The sequence below is a fragment of the Peromyscus eremicus genome, chromosome 1, assembly GCF_949786415.1.
Source record: "Peromyscus eremicus chromosome 1, PerEre_H2_v1, whole genome shotgun sequence".
In the NCBI taxonomy this organism is placed as follows: domain Eukaryota; kingdom Metazoa; phylum Chordata; class Mammalia; order Rodentia; family Cricetidae; genus Peromyscus; species Peromyscus eremicus.
The window spans coordinates 4,133,613-4,153,884 of record NC_081416.1 but is presented as its reverse complement, the minus strand read 5'-3'; the positions used below and the strand labels follow the sequence as shown (position 1 = coordinate 4,153,884).

The window sequence follows — 20,272 nt, the reverse complement described above, 5'->3', positions numbered from 1 at the left end:
GTTCTATACATTTTCTTTTTACTTTGCCCGCATAATAGCACAAAGAGAATTTTAAAGTTTAAAAAATGTTTTGACAGAAATTAATTCGACTCTGTGGTGAGGTCCTTGCAACACCAACGGAAAATGAAGAGATTCAGTTTCTCTGCATCGTGTGTGCGAAGCTGAAACAGGATCCCTACTTGGTGAACTTTTTTCTGGAGGTAATGCCACACTCCTCAGACTCGTAGCTCCTTAGGAAAGTTGAAATGAAATCCTCAGGAGCATTTCAGGCCTGCAAGGTCTGCCTTCCAGAGTAGTTTTCATTTAAAATCAATGTTTATTCCAATTTGAAGTCACCCTGGAAGGAGAATTTCAAGGAATGCAGTTGAGCCAGATAGACGCTGTGCCAGGGAGTGCGGGGGAAGGGCAGCAGGTGCCGAGGTGGGCAGGCTGTACCAATCTCCAGTTACCAGCAGCGTGTTTTCCTTTTGGATGGCTGCAGTATTTTGTACTATTTTTATAGCCATGATCAAGACATGCTCTGTTTTAACTGATATTTTAGATTTTACTTACAGCTTTAAAAAGGAAAATAAATTGTGTCTACTTTCTGCTTTTGTTCACTTTCTTTTTTCCTTTAATCTTTTTTTAGACTTTTTAAAATGTATGTTTACATATTGTGTGTGTGTGTGTGTGTGTGTGTGTGTGTGTGTGTGTGTGTGAGAGAGAGAGAGAGAGACAGAGACAGAGACAGAGACAGAGACAGAGAGACTCTCTCTCACTGAACCTGGAGTTCACCAGTTAGGATAGACTGGCCAGCAAACCTCAGTGCAGGGATACAGGCATGCGCCACTGTGATGGGCTCTGGGAACCTCAGCTGAAGCCCTTGTGCTTGGAGGTGAGCGCTTTAACACGCAGCCATGCCCCAGCCCCTTTCTTCTTAGCCGTGGAATCCTTGAGGGCTGTTTGAGGGAAGCGGCTTTCTTGTGGGCCCTCCTGTAAGCTGTGTGTGCAGTCTCCTGTCTCGGGGTGCTGGGAGGCTCTAGTGTTTGCCACCCTAATATGTTTCTTTGGGGTCCTATCTGCAACACTCCTGGAGGCTGGCAGCAGCTCGGCTGCAGAGTTACATGAATTGAATTCTGCATGTAGTCTAGGGCCGTGAGACGCCTGTTTTCCGTTAGTGTGTGCCCTTATTATCTTCTTCTCCAGGTTTGCATCAAAATAGTTCTGTTAGTCAAGTTTTGGATTTCTAAAGATAGGTTACTTAGGCTAGATTATAGTTCTTTTGTTCTTAATGTTTGTATAGGAAATAGGTTAGTTTGGTTGCCTGTGAGGTTTCTTCACCTTGTGTTTTGAGAGGATCTCGCTGTGTGGCCTAGGCTCGCCCAGAACTTGCTGTGTAGACCAGTCTGGCCTTGAACTTGGGATACTCTTTCTGCCTCTGCCTGCATGCCTGGCTGGTTTTCATTTTTGAGATAGGATTTCACTCTGTAGCCTGTAGCCCAGGCTGGCCTAGAATTCTCAATATAGCCTATGCTGTCCTTGAACTTGCAGAAATCATGTCTCAGCTCCTGAAAGCTCAGATTTCAAGCGTGAGCTACTACTACTGGCTGAGATTTTTGTTTTCAAAGTTCATTTTTTCTAATATTTTCTTAGACACTTGGTATACTTTAGATGGATTTTCCCCAAAACTTGCCTGGAAGTCTCTGAAACGTGTCTCATAATTACATAGGCCAGAAGCAGAGGAAATCTGCAGACTTGTGTGTGTCAGTCTTGAGATGCACTTGCCACACCTGAAACTCACGTCTGCTTTACTCAGCAAGCACGGTGCTGAGTGGGTAGTACTGCAGCCACAGCCTCAGCCACAGCCTCAGCCACAGCCTCAGCCACAGCCTCCCCAGCTTCAGGATTACTGATGTGCCTTTATTTCCTCCTGTTAATCAATTCGCCTCTTGAGGACGATGATTCTGCCTCTCCAATCTTTGGGTCTGCACAGCCTCTCATAGCTAACAAAGCTTAACGCCTGCTTCATTGATCCTCACAGAATGGCAAGCCTTCCAGGAGATGGAGCTTTATCGCTTTAATATGGGCAATGACCATTGTCACCATCCACTACTGCTCTGTGGCTCTCCAGCATGCACCCCTGAAATCTGCTCATGTAACCAGCCATCACAGGCATCTGCTGTGTGTTAAGCGCAGATAGGAGAGTTGGGGTCAGTCTTTGCTAGGTGTTAGTGAAGTGGCATGAGGTAGAGCAAACTGAGACTCAGGAGGATGCAGAATAAATCTTAGGATGGGGAGATGGCGTCTGCTCAAGGTCATTAGAAAGACTTCCTAGAAGAGTCATCTTCGAGACGAGCCGTGAGACATGCTCAGCTAGAAATGAGTCTGTTTAGGGGGCAGCCTAAGTAAGAGTGGACAGGCCAGAAACTGTCAAAGGCTCTAATGGCGAGATGGGTCTCTTCACATAGAGCCACTGATGAATTCTGAACAGCGATGTTACTACCTGGTCAGATCTGGGCCTCAGTAACTGAAGTTGCAGGCAGCGTTTTTGAGCTGGTTCCGTTGGGAGGGAGAAATATGAGGAACTGACTGAGTGGGAAGCAGTGGGTTGAACTGAGGTGGCCCTGTCTGCCGTGGCTGCAGCAGGCCCAGTGTGCTGTGGGATGTTTGTGTGCAGGATGCAGGGAAAGGCCATTTGGATGCGTGGAATCCTCAAGAAATGATGAGGCAGGAGGAGGAAGCAGGGGAGCTGGAGGAGCTGGTCTCGAGGGGACGATGGTGTTTGGGTTCTCAGTACTGGGAGCTGTCCTGATGCCCGTATGGACGTAAGGACTGGTATTTGAGACCACAGGTCTGTGGTTTGGAGAGAAGTCTGGGTTTAAGCGATGAGGGGCACTCTGCTGATGGCCGCAGTTCCTGTCACTAGCTTTGTAACTGAAGCTTGCTTGGCTCTGCCTCCAGAGTTCACATTCCGCAAGCCCAGGAGTCCGCTCCTCTCAGGGTCACAGGAGACTAGGACTCAGCCTACGGAGCAGTTGCCCTCAGCACTCTTCCTGGAGACATCAGTTCTGACAGAATTAGAAATTAGGAGGCAGGAAAATGCTGAGCTTCTCTCTTTTTAATTAAAATGTGTATTTTATGCATGTATTTGTGTGGAGGTCAGAGGACAAGTTGTAGGAACTGCTTTGCTCCACTGTGTGGGTCTTGGGGAATCAAACTCGGATCCTAAGGCTTGGCAGCAAGCGCCTTCACCCTGAGCCATCTCACAGGCTCAAGTGATGCTCTTTTGTAAAGTGTGATATGCTGTGGGTTTTGTAGGCAGTTGGCAAGTTGTTCACTACATGGAGTTGTTTGATTGTGTGCCCTGAGCTTGTCTGTGTGAGGACTGAGTTAGGGCTACTCATACAGCAGTGGCCATGGTTTCTGATGACTGTGCCGGGGAGTGGCCTGTGACTCGGTTGAGCCTTCTCTGTGCCCCGTGATGAAGGCAGCGTGCCCTGTGGTGAGGCTGCCTTCAGGGCAGCTTCACCTTGTGAGGAATTAGATTTCTGTTCTGTGTCAAATAGGAAGCAAGACATTTGCCTTGAAACTCCCAATTTGCTCCAGTTAAGGGTCTCTTTGTATTTGGATGGGGGGACCAGGCAAGCAAATCGAATCCTCTAAGACACAAATAAAAATGTCCCCAGGGTAGTTTCTTATCATTTCCTAAGCAGAGGCTAAGATTTTGAAAATCCTTTAAAAACTTTCTTACAAATTAAAGAAAATTTGAGGCTTTTGTGGAAACCTCAAGTCTTAATGCTGGCGACCTTTGAACGTTGGGGTTTGCACTCCCCCGCCCAAGCAGGAATAACACTGATGATGCGGTGATGTATCTGTAATAACTGGGAACTGAAAACACTGTGCCTGCCAGTACTGGTGATTTCCAGCAGCCACAGTTGTCGCTAAGATCGTCCGTGTGTGGTCAGAGTCAAAGGCTTGTGATTAGTGTGGAGAGTCGGTAACACCATGTGACTGTAGCATCACATCTAAAATGTGGTTTGAGTCTGTACGTTTTCATTTGATGTAACGCTTATTACCACTCTAATTAGCACCTGGAATGCTAATCAGAAAAGTCCAAGCTGGGCCCCTCATGGCACAGGTCTGTGATAGCAGCCACTAGGAGGCCACTTAGTGGCTGAGGCAGAAAGATTGCCATTTCAGGACCCGCCTGGGCTACAAAATGGGTTCCAGATTAGCCTGAGCAACTAAATGAGGCCTTAATTCAAAATAAATATTCAAGAAAGGATTGGAAGTGCAGCTTGGTGGTACAGCACTTGCCAAGTATGTGTGGGGCCTTGCCTTCGATATCCAGCGCCACCTCTGACCCCCACAGTCTATCAGAGCTGGAGATGTAGCTCAGAAGCGATGTACAGGGCTTGTCTAGCCCTAGTGAGGATGGGCCGTGATCCCAGCACATCAGAAAAGAAGGAAGGAGGCCATTTCTGTGTGAGCTCTGGGTTTTGTTCGGTTGAGGAGGGCCTCACTGTGTAGCATGATTTCTGTTCTGAACGTGACCCTCACAGACACACATTCCTTTTCAGAACAAGTCAAGGTCGCTGACTTCCAAAGGAACCCCGAATGTCATCTCAGAAGATGCCCCCAAAAGTCAGGACCCGGTGTCAGCGGACACCAGCCAGTGCCCCCAGCCTCAGGAGCTGTCAAGTGCTACTGGGATGCGGCCCACAGAGTCAGAGGATGAGCCCCCTCCCCAGGTGGATGACCTGTCTGCAAGCTTGGATGACCTCAGTGTCTCTTCGTCGCCAGAGGCCTCCGTCCTTCGGCCAAAGCAGGATTACAACTTAGTGAATTCTCTGTTGACCCTGACAAGGAGCCCTGTGAGTCACAGTCTCACTCTCCCCAGCGTGTTCACAGTAACACCCCTATGAAGTAGAAACAGATTTATTCTCCCTTGTTGAGAAACACTGAATCCTTTCATGTTTAATTCCACAAATAACGCGTGTGTTCTTCCTCAGGACGGCCGGATAGCCGTGAAAGCGTGCGAGGGCCTGATGCTCTTGGTGAGTCTGCCAGAGCCTGCGGCTGCCAAGTGCCTTGCCCAGAGCACCTGCTTGTGCGAGCTGCTGACCGGCAGACTTACCTCCCTGTACAAGGCCCTACCTCAGTCAGTGGATCCCTTAGATATTGAAACCGTGGAGGCAGTTAACTGGGGGTAAGCACCACTGTTTTCCACAGAGGGGAATACCTGGGTGCCTACATTCCAAAGTCCACTTCTGCTTTACAGTGACAGGAATGTTTAGCTTTGAAAAGTTAGCACTACTGTGATGATTAAATGGAATATTTTCTTGGGACTCATTGTATTGTCTCTTAGGGCTGACAAAATGGTGTGGAACCAGACCAGGGTTACAGAGTCCAGCTCCTGTTTTGCCCATTACAGGTTTATGCCAAGATCAGTAATTGGTTGTTATGTTAACAGAAATCTTTAAAAGAGGGGCTTTGTTGTTTTGTGTTGTTTTTGAGACAGGGTCTCAGTGTGTAGCCTTGGCTGGCCTAGGACTTGCTTTGTAGATCAGGCTACCCTTAAATACAGATCCACCTGCCTCTGCCTCACGCTTCACCTGGCCCAGGAGAGACTGCCTTTGAGTAACTTCCCCTTGCCCTAGACAGGCTGGGGGATTCTGTGGCTGCCCTATAGACTCTCCTACTTCAGTTCTGTTTCCCAAACCCACCCACTGTATTCTCATTAAAGAAATGGGACTTTGGTTCAGAACTCATACTATTCTTGCAGAAGCCCTGAGTTCGGTTCCCAGCATCCACACAGGCAGCTCACAGCTGCCTATAATTCTGGCTGCAGGGATCCACTCTTCAAGTCTGCATGGGAGTCCACATTCATACACACATTTCTGTACAACACGCACAAGCACTAAAAATAAAAATCTTTAAGAAAATAATGATTTTTTTTATAACATTTATAAATTGTTTTAAAATAAAAACATTAAAAACTACTCACAACTTGCCACCTACCAGCAGCCTAATATTTTCATTGTTTTTGAAAATTAAATGTTTATATTAATGATTTGAGACTTCGATACAGTGTGTTTTGATCATGTTCACACTCTGCCCAGCTCCTCTGAGGTCCACCCTGCCGTCCTCCCCACTCAGCTCAGCCCTTTTGGTTCTAAACCCATCGAGTCCAGTTTATGACCAGCTAATGTTCTCATCTAAGTCTGTCCTGTGCTCTTGTCCCCTCACGGTGTTCTGCGTGTGTCCTTCAGGCAGCTGCATTTGTTAATGTCAGGAGCACATTGCATTTGGGGGCAGAGAGAGAAGCCTCCTTCGGCAGACCTTCTGTTCCCTGGCTCCTGCACTGTCTGGTTGCCCTCTGGACAGTTTTCTGTATTGGGGTGAACTGATGTACGGCTTTTGTCTGAAGGGACGTCTCTTGTCTATGTCCCCTAAGTCTCTTTGGTTGGTGTCCAGCATTGCTCTGTGTATTGAATGAGCTCGTTCGGATGTTTTCTTCCACCTTAGAAACCGAAGACTGTCCACGCTTCCCGGCCTCAGTGTGTTCTCTTGTGTTGTGCAGGTTGGACTCATATAGTCATAAAGAGGATGCATCAGCGTTCCCAGGGAAGCGAGCCTTAATTTCATTTCTTTCCTGGTTTGATTATTGTGATCAACTCATCAAGGAAGCACAAAAGGTTTGAAGTCTTCGTTGTTTGTTGATAGCTTTAAAATGTGTTGATGAAGTAAAACGAGTCACTATTCCAGAAGTGTCTTGACTGCACCTTACTGTCACGGGCGATGCTTTACACTCACTAGACAGCGATGGCTCCTCTCCAGCTTCCCAAAGTTACTGGGATTGTTTTCCTCTGTTCTTTTTAGTTTGGGGGAGGTGGAGTGGGATAAAAGCAAGTAACTGTTCTTGCGAAGACCCAGGTTTGGGTCCCACCTCCACGTGGCTTCTAGTGAGAGCCAGTGGTCTTTAGGCCCAAATCGGTTTATTGATGTTCGTGCTGTGTTCTAGACTGCTGCTGTTGCTCTCGCCAAAGCCATCCATGAGAGGTTCTTCATTGGTGTTATGGAACCTGAGCTGATGCAGACGTGAGTGCCCTCTCCCCTTACAGAAGTAGTCACTGTCCTCATCATTTCTCCCGCTGACCGCCCCCTGTCTGCCATACTTAGCTCCGAGATGGGGATTCTGACATCCACGGCTCTGCTGCATCGCATTGTTCGGCAAGTGACCTCGGATGTCCTGCTTCAGGAAATGGTGGTCTTTATCCTCGGAGAACAGAGGGAGCCAGAAACTCTGTCAGAAATTAGCAGGCATCCCCTAAGACATAGGCTAATTGAACATTGTGATCACATATCTGATGAGGTAAGCCATGCGTGACAGCGCTGGCCTTAGAGTCTTTGAAATGCTGTTTTTCAATGTCCTTGTGATTAGTTGTGTGGTGGTGGTGAGGGTTGGTGGCATGCGTGTTTCGTGGTGCACGTGTGGAAGTCAGAGGGAAGCTCGCAGGAGTCGGTGTTCTCCAGGATGTGGGTTCCAGGATGGAATCGGGGGATCACCTCTGGTGTCAAGTCCTTCCGATGAGTCTGTGTGCCTTCAACACCTGGAGTCTGACTCGTGAAATGGCAAGAAGGGCAGCGGACTTGAAACTTTCCCTTCCGCTTTTATCAATCTTGGTTTCAGATAAGCATAATGACCCTGAGGATGTTTGAGCATCTCCTGCAAAAACCCAACGAGCACATTCTTTACAACTTGGTCCTGAGGAACCTTGAAGAAAGGAACTATACGGAATACAAACCCATGTGCCCAGAAGACAAGGATGCGGTGGAGAACGGGCTGATGGCAGGAGCTGTGTAAGTGTCTGAGGCGGCAGCGTCTCCCCAGCCAGTGTGTGGGTTCCCTCCCAGTGCCTTAAATAGGTCCCCAGCAGTTTAGCCACATCCCTGTAAATGTCAGGAGATTTGCTGACTCCTCCTTGAGCCCATTAACAAAAGTAGCAGTGAGCCCTGGAGATTGTTAGTGTAAAGTGGGAATTTGCATATTAAATACATTAGTCCTTATTTCTTTGTATTAGAAAAATTATGTAGTATTTCTCAGAAACTAGCAAAGAATCTTTTGGTTTAGAAAATGTCATAATAAATGTTGTTTTTTATACATCATTAAATTAAACTTAGAGATCTGGAGGAAGATCCATTATTTACTGACATTTCACCAGATAATATTCTACCAAACCAAGAGTGGATCAGTTCACCCCATGCCAGCCCAGACCACCCCAAAAATGACGGCAAGACGGAAGTCCATAAAGTCGTCAACAGGTGGGTCACTGTGCCATTGGCTTGATCTGAATCCGGTAGCTCTGCCCTTGGGCCGTCACAGGAGCGCACTGTGAGTTCAGTCTTTACAGGTGCTGTTAGTCTTTTTGTCTCGATGGTGTAGCAAGTGACAGCAGGGTCACAGTTGATGCCAGAAGTAAAGCCCGGCTTAATAGAGGAGCCCCGGACAGTCTGTGCCCCCTTCTGAGGTCCACCCTTAGCACAGCAGCAGAGGAAAGCGTCACTGAGAAAGGAGTGACGGTTAAGTGTGCCAGCGACCTGAGACCACTTAGCGTCACGTGATCCCCCCTGCAGCAGCATTGACAAGAGCCAGTTTGACAGTTGTGCTCACCACGCAGGTGTGCCAAGTGTCCAACTACTTCTTTCCATTTGTGTTTTCACACTTTTTAAAGTGTCTTTTCATGACAGTTTTCTCTAGTGTCTTTACTTTTAATGCTGTCAACAATATGCCTGGTCCTGGCAAGTGTATGGCTCACATGTGAAGTTACAGTCCATAAAAATATCTCAAGTTCAGTTTCTTAAAGCCAGTTTTTGAGGTTAATAAATAAAGCAACCCATTATTGTGACACAGTACTAAGTCTTTTCGGTTTGTGTTACATACAGAATTAGTTATTTTTAATAAAATCTTTACTTAATAATCTGAGAACAGAGCTACCATTTATCAAAACAATGTGTGCTTAATTTTTCAAGTTTCCATTTGCATTTCTAGCTGGTTTAGCTTGCGGCAGAATTTGAAGCTTAGTATATAAGATGCTGCCATGGAGACTGTCTGTGCTTATCATGGCCTTTTCCCTTTAAGTTTCCTCTGTTTAGTGCCAGATGAAGCAAAGTCTTCGTACCATGTGGAGGGCACTGGGTATGACACCTACCTCAGAGACGCACACAGGCAGGTGAGTGACAGAGCTGACCGATGAGCGTGTAAAATGCACACACATTGTCCCTCCCCTCCCCCCATGACCTTGTCCAGTTGCCAGCAACCCTTACTCAAAAGAAAGGAGTCAGCTCACCTGGGAAATGAGACTTCAGTCTGCTGGCGCCATCTACCTGTCTATCTATCTGTCTATTTTTGATCTGGGGTCTCCGGTTAGCCAGGCTGGCCTTGAACTCTTGTTCCCATCTCCCGAGTGCCAGGATTATAGATGTGGGCCACCATAGCTCTCAAGGACCAGATTTATTTAAACACGATAAAGAATGAATTACTAGAAAAATAAAAATAGAAAAAAAAAAACCCTCCCAATTATTTCATTGTTCGATTTGGCCAATATGAAACTGCCTAGTCAAGTTATGGGAGCTGTGTGTGCTAACTCCCTTTTCCATTCTCGTCACTGACGGTGATCACAAGACTTTGAGGGTCAGCATTGACCCATGGACCACCCTTCAGAGAGCACTGTTCCGTGCTTTCATGGTGACAGGCCCAGTGTCTAAGAACAGTTAGCGTGCTTGGCAACAGGCATCGTCCATCCATTACGTGTGACATTATGTGTAACACCTTAGACGGGTTCTGAACCTTGCTTTGTAAATGTTCTCCAAGGCTGCCATGATAACTGAAGGATTCAGTCCTTTAAAGGAAGGCGCGTAGCAGATCCTGAAGGAGTGATTTCTCAAAGTCTGATACGCTGTTTCCCCACCAACCTCGGCCATAGTCATGTCCCTTGCACCTCCTCATCGGCTGAGTCACCACACACACACACACACACACACACACACACACACACACACACACCCGCCTCAGGCGTAGCTGACAGTCACGTGATTCTTTATATGGTATCTGAGGAAATTATTTCTGTTTCATCCCAACTTGTTTCCTGACTGCTCTTCAATGATTCCAAATGCTTTTCCCAGTTCCGAGACTACTGTGCTGTCTGTTTACGATGGGAGTGGCCTGGCGCCCCCAAACCTCTGGAGAAGTGTGACTTAGAAGCAACCTTTTTTGAAGGACATTTTTTGAAAGTTTTATTTGACAGAATGGGAAGAATTCTTGATCAGGTAATGCTCCGGAAGGTACTGATTGTCATACTGATGTGGTGGACCCCGTGGGGTCATCCTGGATGATGACCTTAGTCTTTGTGTTTGATGACTGTCCATAGGTTGTGAATTCCCACAGCCAATGGGCTGGCTCTTGAAGAAAGCTGTGTGTGTGTGTGTGTGTGTGTGTGTGTGTGTGTGTGTGTGTGTGTGTATTCTGCTGTGAATATTCACAAGTAGGAAAATATACTTTTAAACTCTCCTTTATTGGGACTTCAGATTTCCTTTGTCTTGTTTAAGGCAAGATTATGAAAAAGGGTGAGTGATTCAAAGGTAGTTTTTTTCTCACAAAAAAATCCCTGTGTTTATGATTTCATAGTAAGAAAGCCTACAGTTGAACTTAAAGCCAGGAGTTGTGTTTTGGGCACCTTGTAATAGAATATGGGGGAAACGTAGTTTATCAGCTCGTCTGCTGTCTTCCTCCATGTGCCCAGCCCTTCTCCTGCATACCAGAGATCCGGTGTTGGTCTCACTGTACTCGGTGAATGGTAATGTTGCGTAGCAGCGTCTCAGTCCTGACCACCTGTGCTGCCCCAGCCTGCCGCGTCTGTCCCTTCTAGGTACTTAGTTCTAAGTCCACCAGTTTCCTGTGTTTGCTGGGAGAAAGAGAGCAGGGGCGAGTGGGCTTCATCGGGAGTCCTAACAAGGCCGTTCTCTCCGCTGCTGGCTTTCTGTGGCCTGTAAACAGCAGTGAGCAGTGAAGTTCAAGGAATGTTGTGATGCTGCGTGCAAGAGATACCTGAGGAGCTACACACGTGTTGAGTCGTGGAGAGCAGGCCTAAAGTTACACTGTTTAAAAGTTCAGACACCTTGCTAGGACTTCGGGTCAGTGTGTCCCCTGTGGTTCCTAGTTAATACTAGGTCTGTCACGCTGGCAGTTTGATGGCCTGCTGCACTCATTCATGACGTCAGCTGTCCTGTTTATCGCAGCTGTCTTTCTTAGTGTCCTTGTTTTCTGTTTGTAAGTCTCCGCACTGCAGTGAGTGCCTTGACTTCCGTGGTAAGGCCTAATTTAGCTGCCAGTGTCTCCCTTGCAGGGGAGAGTGGTGGGGGGAGAGTGGTAGGGGAGCCACATGGATGTGTCAGGGGAGCACAGGACATGAGTGTTTCTCTTCTCGCTTCCTCGCAGCCTTACGATGTGAATCTGCAGGTGACCTCAGTGTTGTCCAGGCTCTCCCTCTTCCCGCATCCGCACACACATGAGTACCTCCTGGATCCCTATGTGAACCTGGCCTCTGGCTGCAGATCCCTCTTCTCTGTGATCGTCAGGGTGAGTTCATAAATGTTCTGTTCTCTGGGCTCAGCCAGCCACCTGGTCCACATCCTCACCTCATTGTGTGTAGTTCATGTAAAGCAGAACATGTCTACTGCTTGCAGATAATTGCTCCGCATTCTGAACCATTACAGAGTTAAGAGAATTCATTTAAATTATTGATATATGGACCAGAGAGATGGTTCAGGGCTTAAGAGCACCTGCTCTTGCAAAGGACCCAGATAGTCCCCAGCACCCACACAGTGGCTCACAACCATCCCTAACTCCAGTTCCAGGGGATCCAACACCTTCTGAATTCTGCAGGCACGTGGTATACATGCATGCAGACAAAACACACATACACATAAAGTAATTAATCTAAAATTTTGTTTTATTTATATGGTGTGCACAGCTGTGAGTGTGCACATGTATGAGTGTGCGTGTATGCATTGGCCCATGCTGCATGTGTGCGTGTGCAGATGTGCTTGGCCACGTGTGCTTCTGTGTAGGCCAGAGTCTGATGTCTGGTGTCTTCCCGTCACTCTCCACTTCAGTTATTGAGGCCAGGTCTTCCACTGAACTCACAGCTCACCCTTTCAGTTGGGCGGGCTGCCCACTAAGCCCCTGGGGTTGTCCTGTGTCCACCACCAGTGCCGGAGTTACAGACACACACACTGCTCCCGGCTTGTATGTGAGGCCTGGGGATCCGGACTCAGGTGCTCGTGCCTGAACAGCAAGCACCTCACCCACTGAGCCGCCTCCCAGCCCTGACATTGTGTTTTGAAGATTAGATAGGATTTGGTTTGTCAAAGATAATAGCGACGCTTGGGGTTCTTTGGTGATGGGAAGGAAGGAGTCTCGATCTAAGAATCCTCATGGAGTCACTCAGGAGCTGAATTCTTGTTTCTGATGCAGGTTGTTGGTGACCTGATGGTTCGAATTCAGCGTATTCAAGACTTCACCCCCAAGCTTCTCCTGGTCAGGAAGCGGCTGCTGGGCTTGGAGCCTGAAGGCCCAATGTGAGTCAGTTTTACATACATTATCCAGAAATCTCACCCAACTCAGTGTTGTGCTGTTCCTGATTTTCCATCTGCCTTTTCCAGTATCGACCACATCACGTTGCTAGAGGGTGTGATTGTCTTAGAGGAGTTCTGTAAGGAGCTGGCGGCCATTGCCTTTGTGAAATACCACGCTTCCGCCACGCCGTGAGTGACGTCACCATGCTTCTGCCACAGTCGCCCAGGTCTCTGGGAACCCAAGTTACTGTGTACATTTCATCCGGAAAGACTCAGCTCCACCCAGTCACGAGAGGACAGAAAACCTTGGTAAATGACGTAGGAATCCACTGCGTGACTGCTGTCGATGGACGCGCCTGACGTCGCTCCCCCTGGCTCTGTCATGATTCTCTGTATAAATTGCACGTTGTTGAAACCCGGGATGCAACCAGAACTTCTGGAGATAGCGTTTCAGTGACTGAAAGCTGCAAAACTTGTGATGTTAGGACTTTGCTGGTATTTCTGTTATTTTAAAATCTTTACAGGCAGCAGAGCATTTTGACATTCTCTGGGACTCAGATGCTTATAAAACTCTTTTGTATTAATAAGCAGCAAAAAAAAAAAAAATCACTAATTTTATAACTTTTTAAGGTTAAGATTCTTATCGTACAAAAATATTTAAGAAAACTGTAAATGAGAAAAAAATGTAGTTGAGGAAACATCAAAGGGATCTCTAGGAGATAGAAACATGCAGAGCAACATCAACTTCTTCAGCTTTTGTAAGAATAACAATTTAATATGATAAAGAAAGTATTAATTAATATATATATTTTTAAAGAAATGTTCTTTTACTCTTGTGTGCACATAGCCATGTTCGTGTTGATTTCCATGTGGCTCCCGGTTTATTTTAACTGTCACTTTGGCGGCAGCATTGGACTTAGGCCCATCATTGGTGGTGTTTGCTGAAATAGTATTTTTTTAAGCTAATTAACACATACTGGGTCGGGACCTCCCCCGTTCCCTCTCTGAGAATTGCTTTCTGAAATGCTTTCTAATTGATTTCCTTACTGAAGCGGTAGTTGCCGGTAGGAACTGACCCAGCTCTTACGTGGCGATCAGAATGCCAAGGGCCTCTTCATGTTTACATTTGCTTTTCATTTCGTTTGGTCTTTGGTCTTAAGAGATTTTTAAAAAAGTCTTCTCATGTTCCGTTTCCACCTTAAAGGGTTTGAGGAAGCTGAGTGTGTGTGAGTGGTATGGATGCCTGAATGTCTAGGTTAGCCAAGCTGCAGGGCGCGGCTGCAGGTCACCCCGTCTCCTTGTCCTTGTAGTCTTCAGGTGATTGGTGCAGTCACTTGGATGTGGCACGCAAGTGTTCAGCAGCAGGCACTTTCTTCTTCACTGTTGGGAGCTCAGCTCTAGTGCGTCTGCTTCCACCCTCTGTGACGTCACCAGATGCGTGTGCGCAGCCCCGGCACGTGGCATGTGCTCGGAGCACTTTGACACTTTGCTCAGTCTGTTTTACTAGCATTTCTGATTCATTTTATAGTTCAGTTTTGCTCCTTAGAAACAAACTACCAAAAGATATGATAGCCACAGTTCTAGAATGGTCATCATTGTCAAAACAACAAAACAACTGTCCGTTTCTAGCATAATGCAAATCTTCCTTTGCTCATTCAAAAAATCCCTTACATAAAACAGTAACAAGAGGAGACAGTGGTTCTCTGCATGATTTTCCCTCTGTGGCTTTGAGTGATGAGAAATGGTTTGTTTTGTTGTATTATTGACCAGTTTGTGCAAGAGTTACCACAGCACCTCCATTCTTAGATGTTGCTGCAGTCTACTCTGATGAAGGTGTGTTAAAATAAGGCATTGAGAGGTGTCAGATATCTCTTAATGCCTTCTAGTGCTCAGTAGGTGTGGTAGCAGTGAGGTTACCTCCCAGACCAAATACTCGTCGTCCTTGACTTCCCAGCAGGACCTTATCGCTAATCCACACAGATGAGCTCAGTAAAGCTTTAACTGTTATTTGTGTGTTTGCTGCTTCTGAGATAGAGTTTTCCTAAGTTGTCGTAATGACCTTGATCTGTAACCAGCTAGGGTTAGCCAGTTTCTCTTCTAAGTTCAATTTCTTTTTCATTCTTAATTCAGACCTAGAGTCAGCACAAGTCATGGGACTAAGGTTATTTGTTAAGGAAACCATGTGCCCTCAGAGACCCGGCTATTTCCGGTATTTCCACAAGCTGTGTGAGTGGAAAGTACCACCTTAGCAAGTGGTTGCCATGGTGAGTTCCAAACTGAACTGTGGCCTGCTTCATGTTTGTATAAATAGGAAATAAGTGTGCACTTTTTTTTTTTTTTTACTTCCTAACAGTAGTCTTTGGCTTTAGTTTCAGTAATGAGCCATTCTTCCCTTGACAAAATCAGATTTGCCATTGCCAATTTTTATCGTAATGCCCACATTATAACTTAATGTTCTCATAATGTATCTGTGCAATATGAAGCTATGAGTGGATTCATAGCTTTTTGGCTTTCCTGTATATTATTGTGTTTGTACATGAGTGTATATAAATGTGTGTATGTATATATATATATATATGTATATATATACACATGTGTATATATATATGTATATATATATATATATATGTGGACCAAAATCCTTAGCTTGCTTACACTGTTGCTAGTGTAAAGATTGTTACATTTAATTTTACAGGGCACAAATTATAGAATGATTTCATACTTTCACGGTAACGTCTCCATAAGTTATTACATTATTCTACAGTTACCATTTGGTTATTAAGTATACCACGTAACAGAAGAAGTTACAGTGGAATACTAAACCCACAAACTATATGGTAATTGTACATTTTGGGTTTGTACAATAAAGTAAAATATGCATGTCATCGTGATACTTGCTATGTTAAGACAGATGATTCTACTTCTGGGCCCTGTAAAATATTGTCACTTAATATACTCTGTTGGCCTCCTGCCTTGTTTACATTAAACAGGATATTTGGTACATTTTCTGTGAACATCGTGTAGGTCACTGATGGTGGCCGCTGATGGAGAAACTCTCAGATGACTGTGTGCCTACCGTCCCATCCAGGGAGGTGGAGATCCACTTCAGCTTTTGCGCTAACAGTGCATGCAGGATTAAGAGGGAAATCAAGAAAATAAATCAATGTAACTTAAACAAAATGTTGTCTTATATTTTTGTAGAATCCTAACTGAAACTATCTTATCCACTGATAAGTCTGAAACTGTGATTCTTTTTACATTTATTGGTTTTTATTCTTTGACAGCTTCACACATGAATGTGATACATTTCGGTCATTTCCACTCCCCTTTTCCTTCTCCCATCCCCTCCCACTGGCTGAACACTTTCTTCCCGACACGACTCTCCTGTTTTGCTTTGATCCTCTGGGGTTGGACATGACTGGTGTGAGCACAGGGTGCGGCTTTTTACTGAGCAGGGCAACTTAACAGTGGCTACACCACCAAAGAAAATGACCCCACCACCCATTCACATAGCTCCTTAGAGGATGGACGCCTCCTCCATTCGTGATGGAGTGTTGGCAGGCCAGTCTTGTGCAGGTAGCCACAGTGGCAGTGGGTTCCCAAGGGTTACCATAGTGTCCTTCCAGAAGACACTGTGAAGCAGCAATTTTCTTCACCCCAGCGTACAAAGGAATATGGGATGCTACAGCCATCGAGTCACTGTGGTACTCGTTCATGGGGGAGCTTAGCAGCTGGTGGATTCCCTGGGTGAGTTCCACATATGTCTTAGTTCCCTCCATGACAGGCATGTTCTAAAGTAAGAGCTGTTTGTGAGAGTCTTAGGGAAACAGTCATCTAAATACTGTTTCTAAGCATGTTTTCCAATGTTCTGAAAACTTTTCATTTTAGCTGACATTTAAAACAGACTCTAGTCTTACCCATTTACTTGAGTATTTGCCCAAATACCTTAATTGGAAATGGGGGGTGGAAAACCAGAGGGAAAATCTGTTTCTCTTGGTCTTTCAGTCACTGTTAGCCAGATCACTTTAGAAGGAAAGGGGACATTTGATTGGGAGGACCAAGCATGCCTAAGAGACAAATCCTGTTCCTTACTCCCCAATGGATTTCAAAGGAAGACAGCAGTTTGAGCTGTACAGCCACTGTGGAAACCAGTGCGGCGGTTCCTCAGAGAGAGGGAACCAATCTTCCTCAAGATCCAGCTAAACCACTCTTGGGCATCTACCCAAAGGACACTTCGTCCTAACACAGAGACACTTACTCAATTATGTTCATTGCTGTTATAGTCATAATACCCAGAAACTGGAAACAACCCAGATGTCCATCAACAGATGAAAGAATAATGAAAACACTACATTTATACAATGGAGTATTAGCCATTTTTTTAAAAAAAAGTGAAATTAACAGGTAAATGGATGGAACTAGAAAAAGTTGTGAGGTAGCTCAGACCCAGATTGGATTCTGTTTGGTGACAGTAGGTGAGATAGGATCTCATGCATCCCAGATTGGCCTCCAACTCAGATCCTCCTAGCTCTACCTCCCAAATGCTGACCCTCCATTCCTGGCTCCTGACTAGATATCTGGGTTTCACACACACAGACAATCTGTGTTGCACAGGCTTCTCATGCTAGTCAAGCACTTCACCACGGAGCCTGTCTCCAGCTACGTCATACAGTTCACTCTTAGTGGGACTGTGTTATTTGGAAACTCAGATCTCATAACTATAGTTAAAGCCAGCTCAGTAAGAAATTTCTCTCCACTCCACCATGTTCTTCACACCAAACTGTTTTATTCCGTTCTGAGGTCGGCATAAAGAAGCTGTGATTTGGAACCTTTGTATTCTCTGCTGGTGAGTCCAAGTTTCCTGTTCTACGTGACCTTTGGGGATCTGTCATAGAGAAAGCAAATGGCCAATTGAAATATTAAAACCAAAGATGTATCTGGACTTAAAGAGGTAGGGCATCCAGGCTGGAATGACAGTGAACACCTATAATCCCAGTACTCGGGAAGCTGAGGCAGGGGGTTCAAAAGTCCAAGTGAAACACTGTTTTGAAAAGCCAAGGATGGGATAAACTCGGTGGCAGAGCACTTCCCTCAACTGTGTAGGGTAACATTTGGCTTCGGTAAACATTTGTAAAACTGCCCCCCTTTCCCTTGCCAATATTGTTCTCAATGTTGGGATGGTGCATATCCAATTAAAAGAATCAGGTGGTGCTGATGGGAAATGGTGAGGAAAATCCAGAGGTTGTGGGTGTGTGCAGACAGGTAACACCTCCCAATTGACATTCCACCAGGCCAGGGCTTACACCTGTCAGCAAGCAAGATAACAACTTCAGCTCTTCCTTCCCAGTCTTCTTATGACAAGGGGTTTTCCTGCCTTCCCAAGTTTGACATTTAAGGACTAAAAAGGAAAGGTAGTGTGCCCGATAATGTCATGTAATGATGTTACCTTACTCTTCCCTGTGGTTAGACTAGTCAGCATATTTGGGGACTGGCCAGGGGTCTCTAAAAAGAAAATAGCATTAGGGTATTGATTCTGTCAATGGGCTGAGCAAATCCTCACAGGCAAGCAGATCATACCAGCTGACTCCCAGAAAGCCGAATACTACACTGGCCGAATACCACACAGGGCCTCTGTTCTTGTGCCAGGTGAGGGTTGGGGAGAATATGTTCCTAGGTTTAATACATGTTTGTTTACAATATGGTATCCATGTCATTCTTTTTTATTTAAATTTTTAAACATTTTAATTGATTCTTTAATGAATTTCACATCATACACCCTAATCGCACCTATCTCCCAGTCCCTTCACATCTGCCCCTCACCCTTGTAGTGCCCCCCCAAAAGGAAAACTAAAATAATAATATAGATTTTTAAAAGATAAAATAATTAAAAAATACATAAAATGACTATCAATTTCAATTAAAAACAAATCAACAAAAAACAAGCAAGCAAACAAGACTCTTGGCTCCTCTGATCCTCCATCTTCTTTTGTCTTGGTGGCGTTGGGAGCCGCCATGTATCATGCAGTTTCCTTACAGATGTTCTGTAGCAGGAATTTCAGAAGTTCTTATTAATAAAATCAAACCCGAGGCCAGTTATTGGGGTGAATACTGGAAGATCAGAGAGACAGAACAAGCCACAGCTAACCTCACCTGGCCAACTTCTCAGCTGATCTTGTTTCCTCAGACTGGAAGCCTCTGTGTCCTCATGTCCGAATGGCTCTCAGCTGAACTGTGCTGCTCAAAACCTAAAAGCTTAACCAGCCAAATGCTTCTAGTTTCTGGTCCTCACACCTTATATACCTTTCTGCTTTCTACCATCACTCCCTGGGATTAAAGGCTCACTTTCTGGGATTAAAGGCATGAGTCACCATGCTTGGCTGTATCCTTGAACAGATGGATTTCTGCCTCTGGAATGCTAGGATTAAAGGTGTGTGCTACCACTGCCTATCCTAAGTATCTAGTGGCTTTTCTGTTCTCTGACCCCAGATAAGTCTATTAGGGTACACAATATTTTGGGGAACACAATACCACCACAATGTTCTTTGTGTAATATTTTGTTGGTCAAGTTCAAGGCCTCTGGCCTCCAGCAAACCATCAACACTGAACCTCCACAGAAACTCCTTGGACATCCTGCTGTTGCCCCGAGTCATGTTGACCATTCAGGACCAGTCCCTTCACACACCCCAGCAGGTCACAGATGGGGTAGATGTTGATGCAATGTATTTTTATCCCGTTCTTTCCCCTCCCCCAACTCCCCCCACCGTGTCCACGTGAGTCTTCATACCCCCTCTCCAGAGATTCGCTGAAGATGCCAGGGCTGATGCTCGGGGTAGAGGCCCCAAACTAGCCAAGAGCACATCCCGTGTCTAACAGGCTGTTCCTGTCAAGGTTGAGAGCCGTTACCAGAACTGAAAGCTTGAAGAGCTAGATGTGTGGTTCAGAAGAGCAAGTGATGCACCCAGCCTGTGAGGAAGGAAGGCATCACGGACCCTTCCAGGCTGCTGCTGCCTCCAGCCGGAACTGAGGAGAGAGCAATCACAAAATCCATGTTACTCCAATGCAGAAAGAGGAGAAGGCTCGCAGACCACTAGTGTGGATAGAACTGCATTTCAAAGCCGGAACGATGAGGTTCACCCGCGTGTCCCTCATTCCATTCTCCAGTAGGCCAGCACGGAGGGGCTCAGTCCATTAGACTTTTCTAGAGAACCCTCAACTGGAGCATTTGAGAAGCCAACAAACCCATTTTCTTTACACTGTGGTGCTGAGACCTCCATTCTGTTGTTTTTATCAACAGGTTCGGCAGGCAGTGTATCTTACGGCTCTGTGACCTTTGCGGGCTCCTTACGTCAGTTGAGCGTCTTGTAGCCTCTGTTTCCGTTCTGTTACGGTGGTGTTTGGTGAACAGACCACCTTCAGCTGCCTCAGTGTTGGGCTCCAACAGAAACAGAAGCAAAGAGAGCACTTGCTTTTGGGCTCACGGTCCACGGGCCTTGGACTTCTTGATAAAAGCGTGTTTGATGCTGCAAAGGCTTTTGTTACCCAGAGTGACCCACGGTGACACAGGTCAACTAAATCTTTCCCTGAACACGCTGCTGGCAGGAGCACATGAGACTCACTGGAATCTGGGTTCAGAACCACATCCCAAGAATAAAAGCTA

The 20,272-nt window shown here is 45.9% G+C and overlaps 1 protein-coding gene across 5 annotated transcripts in view; it reads left to right on the top strand.

The window, feature by feature from the left end:
* Fhip2a (FHF complex subunit HOOK interacting protein 2A) overlaps window positions 1-15,795 on the top strand; it is a 31,121-nt gene extending 15,326 nt beyond the window's left edge. For all 5 annotated transcript variants that reach the window (XM_059256059.1, XM_059256074.1, XM_059256067.1 and 2 more), the window contains 13 exons: window positions 78-200; window positions 4,560-4,853; window positions 4,992-5,188; window positions 6,563-6,677; window positions 7,004-7,080; window positions 7,162-7,354; window positions 7,673-7,842; window positions 8,164-8,304; window positions 9,122-9,212; window positions 10,165-10,308; window positions 11,477-11,617; window positions 12,515-12,618; window positions 12,703-15,795. In XM_059256059.1, the coding sequence (XP_059112042.1) occupies window positions 78-200; window positions 4,560-4,853; window positions 4,992-5,188; window positions 6,563-6,677; window positions 7,004-7,080; window positions 7,162-7,354; window positions 7,673-7,842; window positions 8,164-8,304; window positions 9,122-9,212; window positions 10,165-10,308; window positions 11,477-11,617; window positions 12,515-12,618; window positions 12,703-12,808 (1,896 nt within the window). In that variant the 3' untranslated portion in view covers window positions 12,809-15,795. The remainder of the gene's footprint in view (window positions 1-77; window positions 201-4,559; window positions 4,854-4,991; window positions 5,189-6,562; window positions 6,678-7,003; window positions 7,081-7,161; window positions 7,355-7,672; window positions 7,843-8,163; window positions 8,305-9,121; window positions 9,213-10,164; window positions 10,309-11,476; window positions 11,618-12,514; window positions 12,619-12,702) is intronic.
* The last annotated feature ends 4,477 nt before the right edge of the window (window positions 15,796-20,272 follow it).